This window comes from Myxocyprinus asiaticus, chromosome 47 (genome assembly GCF_019703515.2).
Source record: "Myxocyprinus asiaticus isolate MX2 ecotype Aquarium Trade chromosome 47, UBuf_Myxa_2, whole genome shotgun sequence".
NCBI lineage: Eukaryota > Metazoa > Chordata > Actinopteri > Cypriniformes > Catostomidae > Myxocyprinus > Myxocyprinus asiaticus.
In genome coordinates, this window is record NC_059390.1 from 8,962,823 (window position 1) to 8,973,765 (window position 10,943).

At 41.7% G+C, this 10,943-nt stretch overlaps 1 protein-coding gene across 4 annotated transcripts in view; it reads right to left on the reverse strand.

Annotated features, from left to right (window-relative positions):
* Positions 1–626: 626 nt before the first annotated feature.
* Positions 627–10,943, reverse strand: part of LOC127436646 (SH3 and multiple ankyrin repeat domains protein 3-like) — a 43,920-nt gene continuing 33,603 nt past the window's right edge. For 2 of the 4 annotated variants that reach the window (XM_051690906.1, XM_051690907.1), the window contains 2 exons: positions 9,328–9,357; positions 627–8,238 (listed from right to left, as the gene is read on the reverse strand). In XM_051690906.1, coding sequence (XP_051546866.1) covers positions 7,671–8,238; positions 9,328–9,357 — 598 coding nt within the window. In that variant the 3' untranslated portion in view covers positions 627–7,670. Of the gene's footprint in view, positions 8,239–9,311; positions 9,358–10,943 lie in introns of all 4 variants that reach the window. The other 2 variants (XM_051690909.1, XM_051690908.1) reach the window with 2 other exon arrangements.

Below are 10,943 nucleotides of genomic sequence, written 5' to 3' on the forward strand. Positions count from 1 at the left end.
AAAAAAGCAAAAATCGAGGTTACAGTGAGGCACTTACAATGGAAGTGAATGTGGCCAATTTATGAAGGGTTTAAAGGCGGAAATGTGACACTTATAATTTTATAAAAGCACTTGCATTAATTCTTCTGTTAAAAAATGTGTATTATTTGAGCTGTACAGTTGTTTAAATTGTCATTTTTACAGTCATTTTAGGGTTTGTTGACATTACATCATCATGGCATGAAGTTGTAAAATTGACTATAACTTTACACAGAACAGGTTAGTAAGTGACTTTATGACAGTAGAATATTGTTTACATGCATATTGTTTACGTCTTGTGGCTATACTTTTGAAAAAGTGAATATTTTAACATTCAAAAATTGGTCCCCATTCACTTCCATTGTAAGTGCCTCACTGTAAACCAGATTTTTGCTTTTTTTTAAAGAAAAGGAGGGGCAAGTCCAAATCATATTTATGGTAATCAATATTATGCCACAAATGCTGTATTGTATTGAACTTGTATTGAACCCGGAACATTCCTTTAAGTTTTAGACAAAGGAATAGTTCACCCAAAAATGAAAATTCTCTCATTTACTCTCCCAGATGTGTCAGAGCGAGAGTGAGACAAAGGGACCCAAAAGCAGGAGAACAGTTCAAAGGATTTATTAACAACAGAAAATGTCAATTTACTAAAATGTTTAAGGCTGGAGATCCCAGCACCGGCAGCAGTAGCATAAGGCGAAGTTTGAGTCACCATGCGCATCATGGTTGTGCAGTGGGCAAAGGAAGAGTGTATTCGTAGACAGGTGTATGTGTTGTGGAAGTCAGGAGCAGATCCATAGGAAGTTTCCGTTGAAGCGTGGTAAGGTGCAGAGAACAAAGCCCAGGCCAAAGTGGGCAGTTGTATTCCTGACACGCGGGCAGTGATGAGGAATCCTCCACTGGCGATTCGTGGGTGGGAGGACAGGCATACAGCAAGCTGGAAGGTAACCACAATCCCGACATGCAGGCAGAGACAGGCAACCAACAGATACACGAGACAACACCAACTAGACCCAGAGAGCAAGGTTAGTTGCTTGACAGCACACACAATAATCTAGCAAAGACAGTGAGGGCACACAAGGATTAAGTAGGGAGTGCAATTAGAGTGGAAAAGGTGTAGGCAGCATGTTAATCAGTGGCATGATCAGAGCCTCCCTGGGAACGATCGATGTTCCCATGGAAACACTGATCATGCGTGCCAGCTCGGCCTGCGAGACATGAGGGAGAGAGTAAAACAAAACAACAGAATAAACTGGCAAACTCACCGGAGCCGTGACAGTACCTCTTCAAAAAGGTGTGTATGGACGGGACCTGAACATCAGGTTCTTGAGTGTGAAACAGAGGGGGCTGGTAGCCGAGGCTACACTGGAAGAGCGATAACCCCGTAGATGATGATGGAAAGGAGTTGTGGGCGTACTCGACCCAGACTAAATTATCACTCCAAGAAGACTGGTTACAGGAGGCCATACAGCACAGGGTCTTTTCCAGTTCCTGATTAGTCCACACCGCTTGCCCATTTGTCTGGGTGTGGAACCCAGGGGACAGACTCACTGTAGCCCCCAGCTGTCGACAGAACTTTGCCTAAAAACGTGACACAATGGGAGCCTCTGTCAGAAACCACATCGACCAGGAGGCCATGAATGCGGAAGTTGTGGTTTATGACTGCTACTGCTGTCTCCCACGCTGAGGGTAATTTGGGGAGGGGAATGAAATGTGCCACCTTCAAGAGCCGATCCACTACAATCAAAACGACTGTGTTGACATGGAAGAGGGGGAGACCATTTACGAAATCCATGGCTATGTGCGACCAGGGTCTCGAAGAGACAGACAGCGGTTGAAGGAGCCCGACCGTGGTGTTACAGGAGATCTTATTTGTCACACAAATGGGGCGAGCGGCAACAAACTGGCATATGTCCCATGCAAGCGATGGCCACCAGAAACATTGTCTAATGAGCGTCTGGGTGCGGGCCACCCCTGAGTGGCAAGCAACATTGGACAAGTGACCCCACTGTAGGACGTGGGTTCAAACTGACAGCGGAACAAATAACCTGCCCACTGGGCATGTGGCGAGGAGCATGGTGTTTCGTAGCACAGACTTTAGCCTCCACCTCCAAGGATACCATGCCCACCACTCGAGTGGCAGGTTGGATGGTATCCGGTGGGATGGTGGAGGTCTCGATTTCGAAACATCGAAACAAGGAATCGGGCTTGACGTTCTTAGAGCCCGGGCGATACGAAAGGGTGAAATTAAACCAAGTGAAAAATAATGCCCAGCGAGCCTATCTAGAATTGAGGCGTTTTGCGCTACGGATGTCCTCTAAGTTCTTATGATCATTTCAGACTATGAAAGGTATCCCTGAACCCTCTAACCAATGACGCCATTCGCCCAAGGCCAACCGGACCGCCAGCAATTCTCAGTTACCGACGTCATAGTTCCATTCAGCCGGTGTTAAGTGGTGCGAAAAGAATGCTCACGGATGCATCTTTCCATCCGAGGGAGAGCGCTGCAAGAGGACCACTCCAACACCAACCTCGGACACATCCACCTCCACCACGAACTGACTGGCAGGGTCGGGAGTTATTAAAATAGGTGCAGTAGAAAACTGCTCCTTTAGTTTGGAAAACATGGCTGCAGCCTGTGGGGACCAGCAAAAGTCAGTGAGGGTGGAGGTGAGATCCATCAAAGGTGCACCGAGTTGGCTGTAGTTTCTAATAAACCTCTGATAAAAATTTGTGAACCTCAGAATCCTCTGAAATGCTTTGCGGGAATCTGGGGTTGGCCAACTGTAGACGGCTTTGACTTAAGCAGGGTCCATGCGCACTCCCTCGGACGAAACGATGAACCCCAGGAATGGAACCGACTGTGCATGAAAGGCACACTTCTCCACCTTGACAAACAGCCGATTCTCTAGCAGTCACTGAAGCACCTGCCAGACATGCTGCACATGGTCCTGGATATTCTGGGAGAAGATCAGAATATCGTCAAGATAAACAAACACAAAACCATCAACCATGTCTCTAGCCACATCATTTACGAGCCCCTGGAAGATGGTGGGGGCGTTGACCTATCCGAAAGGCATAACCAAATATTCGAAGTGCCCCCTATGGGTGTTAAAGGCCGTCTTCCACTCATCCCCCTTCCTGATTTGGACCTGGTGATGAGCATTGCATGGGTCTAACTTTGTAAAGACAGACGCCCCCTGTAAGAGTTTGAAGGCTGAGGACATTAACGGCAAAGAATTACGATTCTTCACCGTGATGTCACTCAGCCCCCGATAATCTATGCTGCGTCTAAGTGAGCCATCCTTCTCCACGAAGAAGAACCCCACCCCTGCGGGCGATGAGGAAGGGCGGATGAGACCAGCTGCCACAGAATCATTGATATACCTGTTCATGGCCTCCCTCTCGGGAGCCGATAGCAAATACAGCCGTCCCCAAGAAGGAGAGGTGCCAGGAAGCAGTTCAAACACACAGTCGTACGGGCGATGAGGAGGGAGGGCTGTGGCACGGGACCGGCTGAACACCGCCCTCAAGTCATGGTACATCACAGAGCGAAGAGTAATCCATATGGCTTCAGTGGTGAAATCCATGTCTTCAGAAGCGATATGATAGGTGTGGGTAAAAAACAGATGAATATTTAAGTCCTTTTTTACTATAAATCTCCACTTTCACTTCCACATTCTTCTTCTTTTTTTTGGTGATTCACATTCTTCATGCATATCACTATCTACTGGTTGGGGCTGATCAAAGGTAGATATTTTAAGTAGAAATGGACTTAAATATTGATCTGTTTCACACCCACACCTTTTATGTTGCTTCTGAAGATATGGATTTAACCGCTTGAGTCTTATGGATTACTTTTATGCTGCATTTATATTCTTTTTGGAACATTCTGAGTTCTGTTCACCATTCACTTGCATTATATGGACCTACAAAGCTGAGATATTCTTCTAAATATCTTAATTTGCATTCTGCAGAAGAAAGAAAGTCATACACACCTAGGATGGCATGAGGTTAAGTGAATGATGAGAGCATTTGCATTTTTGGGTGAACCAAAATCCCTTTAACTAATAGCTGGGGATCATGCAATTTCGCCACATGACCACTCAAACAGATTTGTAAAAAATTATTATATTGAATGTTTATAATTTGTCTTTTGTTAAAAGCCCTTAGGTAGCATACAGTGTATTTTGCTCATATTGTTTTAAATCGAAAGTCTTGATATGAAGTTCAAATGAGTAATTGCACAATACAGACCAAATAGATCATGTCAAAGAAATATTGTCTTCTTAAATTCACAAATTGATCAGCATGAAATGACTGACTGATGCTGAATAATCAAATACAAAAGGTAACATTTAAAAGTGTATACCTACAACTCAAAGTATTTCAAATCGTGTTTAAACAAAACAGTTAATCTATATAAGCATTTATTCATAATAGACAAAGGTCAAAGGTCTTTTTGTAATTATGATTTTTTTTTTTTTAAACCATGAAAAAGAACTGTTCAACTAGTCCAAAGATTATGTGTTTATAACTCACAAATCACAAGTTATACTATGGGGGAAAAGAGTAACTGTGTTCATGTTAGGGTATTGGTTTGATAACTGACAAATAAAATAACAAATGTGAAGTAAAACCAAATATGACACAATCTCACAGGTCATAAGACAAGTAAATCTCACCTTATTCTCATACATTCTCCTCTTTTGAATATATAACTAACTCCATATATCATATACATATAAAATTGAATGTAGTGACTGAAAATATCTATCTTTAACAAATTTGAGATGGCAGCAGTATTACCTCAAGGCCACATGTATTGTATTGGGAGAAGTTGTTTCTCCTGGTTTAGGGCAGATTGTCAGATCCTTTCTTACTTGGGACATGTTGCATTTACATGCCAAGTCCAATTGCAACAATACATTTTACAGTCACCATTTACATGGCTATATACTTTTTTGAGTTGCAAGATGGTAGGTGAACATACTATAAATTCCAGGCACTTGGAAGCATTGGTATTGTTTACAAGAGAGATTTCCATTCTCTTCCTTTCTATTTGCTCCCAAGTGGATACTGATACTACATTTCATAAGTCTCTCTTCTAGAAGTAGGAAATCCATGTGAATCCAGACGGTGATGATATTCTTACACTTCCTCTGTTAATGTGAGAGCAGTCTGTAGTGTTTTCCCACACCTTCATTGTCACAATTTGATTGTAAAACATGCATGAGAAGGAAATGGCTGCTTGCTGGCTATTTCATTTGTTATTGTGCAGGAAACCCATTAAAAATATGGCCATTAAATTCAGTTCTCTTAAAACCTGTAGCTTTAAGTAGTAGATATTGCGCAGTAGGTCCATGCTCCTGTCCAGCATGTATTTTCCACGATTTTTTTTTTTTTTTTTTGTAAGTGTACGGCAAACTATAGAATGTGGTAAGGAGGTGTAATTTTGTGAGTGTTCCAGGAATAGTACACCCAAAAATGAAAATTCTCTCATCATTTACTCACCCTCATGCCATCCCAGATAGTTATGACTTTCTTTCTTCAGCAGAACACAAATTAAGATTTTTAGAAGAATATCTCAGCTCTGTAGGTCCATACAATGCAAGCTGATGGTGATCAGCACTTTAAAGCTCCAAAAAGCACAGACAGTCATATTAAAAGTAACCCATCCGACTCCAGTGGTTAAATGAATTACTTTTAAAGCGAGATGAGAAACAGATTAATATTTAAGTCCTTTTCACTAAAATTGCTTACTTTCATTCACTCTACACTGCGCGTTCATGAGAGGACCGAGTTCACGCAGCCTTTCGTGTGACGTAGGCGTGTTGGCATATTCAAGCAAGACGCGATACAACCGGAAGTGCAGCTCGGTTTATTTACAACAGAACGCTGTTCACACGCTTCGTTGGTTTTGCTTTCATTTGAACATGCCAGTGCACTTACTGTATGTCATGTGAGAGGCTGTGTGTACTTGGATCTCTCATGAATGTGCATTTTATAGCGACCGAAAGTAAACAGTTATAATGAAAAGGACTTAAATATTGATGTGTTTCTCACCCAAAGCGATCGTATCGTGCATTGTATGGACCTACAGAGCTCAGATATTCTTCTACAAATCTTTGTTTGTGTTCTGCTGCAGAAAGAAAGTCATACACATCTGGGATGGCATGAGGGTCAATTATTTTTCATTTTTGGGTAAACTGTCCTTTTAAATCAGGGGTGCATGAATAATATCTACAGTGGTGTTCAAAAGTCTGAGTGAACTTGTGAAAATTGCTTCTATTTTGCATTGTTTTTTTTGTTTTTCTCCATTACAAATTATCTTATCATCTTAACAATTTGAGTGAAAAGTTTGTCCCCCTACTTTAATGACAGCATACACCACCATGGACTCTACGAATCCTTTGCTTATTTAATTAGTGGCATAGAAATAGCACAGAAACTGTCTTTATTTTGCGTAATACTGTTTCATGGCTTAAACTTTTTCAAAACCTTCTGGGTCATTTGTGTCAATTTAACCAGAGGTCTATGGCTCTTCCATCCCCAAACCAATCAATATAAAAAAATCAAATAAAAAAAAAGAATAATTGATTCATTTAATCGTTTAAAAGATACTGTATGAGTGAATACGTTTTTGTGTGTGGCCCATAATCACCCATGATTGATTCTTGACTGCAGAACAAGTTTGTGACCATCCAACCAAGACTGCAATCTCTATGATTTACAGTTTCTGACACCTCTTTGGTTTTTGGACCCCTAATGATGCATTTCAGAGCTTTGCAGGTGTACATTTCTGAAATCTAAAAATTAGATATAATATTGCACTAACTGAGGAGCAACATGTGTCACTTATTCTTAATATTAAGTATTAAGTCTTAATAACAATAAAAAATTGACAAAAAGTAACGATTTTCAAATCTTTGGGATTTAACAAAAAAGGGCCTTAAAAATTCCTACAACAAGGACATTTTGTTCTGAACCAGGATCTAAAAGGATATTACAGGCACTCAATTTTTGGAAAAAACAACACAAAAAACATTTAAACTTTTTTGGACTCACACCACTGGCATATAATTCAACAAAGACTGCTGAAGTCAACTGAGTTTAGTAATAGACCTATCTATCTCTGTGTAAAAATATAATAATGCCGTTGCCATCTTTCTTAGGTTATGTTTTTGACCTGTAGTTTTACTCCAAAATCATAAAGCAACATTTTTTATTTTGACCCCCCTAAACAAAATAATGGATTATTTATTAAATATTGATCCATGGTATTAAATATTTTGTCCTTCATTATCATTTAAGTTTATCTTTCTTCAGAAAAAGTATTAGCAAATAAAAAATTTCAAGGAAATTTCTGAATTGTGGCTGATTTGACTTGGAATAACCCTCAAAACTTTCTAGTTAAATTAGATTTTGAAATACAGATTTTCAGTGTGGACTCAGACTACTGACCCCACCATATGTTTCAGCAGTGAATGTGTGGTAAAAAAAAAAATTATGGCTTGGAGTTAGGTTTACACAAGAGTGTGTGCACTGGACACTGTAGTATAAAACGTAGGGATAACTGGAATTCTAATTGTAAAAATTAAAATGATTTGTGATGACATTTTGAACTATTTTCTCAATTTCTGCTCTCCTCAACTGTCTAGCAGCTGCTTTAGTGCTCGTTCAATGTTCATTCGGTGTCCCACACGTGTCACTCCTAACTCTGCCAGATCGTCCTTGGTGAGGGCAGGCAGATGGGCGCCTTCAATCTCATGTTCCAAAAAGCGTACGCGATGCTCCCCTAGTCCCACACTCTCGAGCCACTCTCCCACGTCATACTTACTCCACAGTGCTAGTGGGCGCTGTCTGAATGGTCGCAGGGCCAGGAGAGGGGCTCCAAGTACCGGTGAGGGGCAGGGAGAAGCGCATGGGGAGGGGGATGGAGAGCGGCTGCGGGCTCGAGCGCTGGCACTCCTCATGACGAAACGCACCTCCTTGGGCTCCTGGGGCAAGCTTAGGCTGGAGGACTTGAGGATGGTGTGATGGTGGTGATGAGGGCCAAAAGTGCGAACAGGACCCAGCGGTTCACTCCGTTCTGGAGTGGCTCCGGGACTTGGAGTCCTGCGGGTTACTGGGTATCGGCTACCAGGCCGGATCGTGAAGGTGGTGCCATAACTCCTCTGAGAGATGGTGTGAAGCTCTCCTAAACTACTAAAGAGTCTGAGAGAAAAAGTAACACCGAAAGGAAAGACATAAACATAAAAGAGGTCAGTGTAGAGGAAGCAAAAACAATGTAGCAAAGAGTTTTCAGATTTGTGAATTCCAATAGTGCAGAGCATGCAGTGAGATTTTAGAGGACAGTTAGAGCAGTTAACAAGGTTTGTTTGAAAAAATTGCATTAGTATACCACAGTGTATTTCCACTCTAGGCTTTTGGTATGCATTTTGAAAATACCCAAAATGGCAATAAACATCAAAAAGATGCTATTAACGTCCCAAAACCAATGGCTGGGGGCCTGGGTAGCTCAGTGGTAAAAGATGCTGGCTACCACCCCTGGAGTTCGCTAGTTCGCTAGTTCGAATCCCAGGGTGTGCTGAGTGACTCCAGCCAGGACTCCTAAGCAACCAAATTGGCACAGTTGCTAGGGTGGGTAGAGTCACATGGGGTAACCTCCTCATTGTCGCTATAATGTGGTTCGTTCTCAGTGGGGCGTGTGGTGAGTTGAGCGTGGATGCTGCGGTGGATGCTGCGGTGGATGGCGTGAAGCCTCCACACACGCTATGTCTCCGTGGCAACGCGCTCAACAAGCCACGTGATAAGATGCGTGGGTTGATGGTCTCAGACACAGAGGCAACTGGGATTCATCCTCCGCCACCCGGATTGAGGCGAATTACTACGCCACCATGAGGACTTAAAAGCGTACTGGGAATTGGGCATTCCAAATTGGGTGAAAAAGGTGAAAAAAAACCAACAAAAAAACAATGGCTATCATGATAAATGGAATATGTGTCTGACTGCATAAATTGTCCCTTATTTGAAATTTTAAAAAGCAATTTTTTCCTTAGGTGTTTTTAAAAAGCAATTTGATTTGCCCTTAGTGGTACACTGGTAATTCCAGTTTCCTTGTGCAAAGACAGAAAAGAAGCTGAAATGCCTCAATTAGAATGAATTACTGTATAATTAACTACCGTAAGCCTTCAAAACAAGCCCACCGTAGCATTTACAGCTGGATTAATGGCTGCAGTAAGGGGTTTTAGTGAAAGTTAGTTAAACAAGGAGTTGTTTTTACCCACAGAGCTAAAAACCTACGATTTACTCTCTTCTCCATTCTCCTCACATCTGTAAGGACATACAGACACACACACACAGGTGTGTTACAGAAAGGCAGTGTAACCAGGTGTGTGACCGAGGGTGTCCAGTCTAGTGGGTGTATTGCTAAAAGATAATGAGTATGCTGTGGTTCATGCAGGTGTGCAAAATGTGATTTTGTGCTAAAGTTCAGTTGTTTAAAGCTGAAGCGTGTAATTTCTGTGCCTCTTATGTCACCAAATGGAATTGCAAAAATAACTAGTTGGGTAACATTTATCAAGACAAAAGTTAATGTTGGCTTGACAAAGCCTTCTGAAAGTTTAAACTAGTTTTACAGTACTAGTTATACAGACATTACTGTAATACAAACAGACAGCTAACTTGGAGAGATTGACACCATGTCTACACTGGACGAGCCTGATGCGGCGCATCAAACGCAAACAGATTCTGTTCCATTTTGCGCTGCATGCTCTGGCGCTACTGCTAACAAGACAAATAAATGGTTTAGAACACTTTGATGCATTCAGTGTACTTATTTTTTAATTGTCAGTTAATCAGTGAGAAAAGACATGGCACACTATTACAGGTGCATCTCAATAAATTAGAATGTCGTGGAAAAGTTCATTTATTTCAGTAATTCAACTCAAATTGTGAAACTCGTGTATTAAATAAATTCAATGCACACAGACTGAAATAGTTTAAGTCTTTGGTTCTTTTAATTGTGATGATTTTGGCTCACATTTAACAAAAACCCACCAATTCACTATCTCATAAAATTAGAATATGGTGACATGCCAATCAGCTAATCAACTCAAAACACCTGCAAAGTTTTCCTGAGCCTTCAAAATGGTCTCTCAGTTTGGTTCACTAGGCTACACAATCATGGGGAAGACTGCTGATCTGACAGTTGTCCAGAAGACAATCATTGACACCCTTCACAAGGAGGGTAAGCCACAAACATTCATTGCCAAAGAAGCTGGCTGTTCACAGAGTGCTGTATCCAAGCATGTTAACAGAAAGTTGATTGGAAGGAAAAAGTGTGGAAGAAAAAGTTGCACAACCAACCGAGAGAACCGCAGCCTTATGAGGATTGTCAAGCAAAATCGATTCAAGAATTTGGGTGAACTTCACAAGGAATGGACTGAGGCTGGGGTCAAGGCATCAAGAGCCACCACACACAGACGTGTCAAGGAATTTGGCTACAGTTGTCGTATTCCTCTTGTTAAGCCACTCCTGAACCACAGACAACGTTAGAGGCGTCTTACCTGGGCTAAGGAGAAGAAGAACTGGACTGTTGCCCAGTGGTCCAAAGTCCTCTTTTCAGATGAGAGCAAGTTTTGTATTTCATTTGGAAACCAAGGTCCTAGAGTCTGGAGGAAGGGTGGAGAAGCTCATAGCCCAAGTTGCTTGAAGTCCAGTGTTAAGTTTCCACAGTCTGTGATGATTTGGGGTGCAATGTCATCTGCTGGTGTTGGTCCATTGTGTTTTTTGAAAACCAAAGTCACTGCACCCATTTACCAAGAAATTTTGGAGCACTTCATGCTTCCTTCTGCTGACCAGCTTTTTAAAGATGCTGATTTCATTTTCCAGCAGGATTTGGCACCTGCCCACACTGC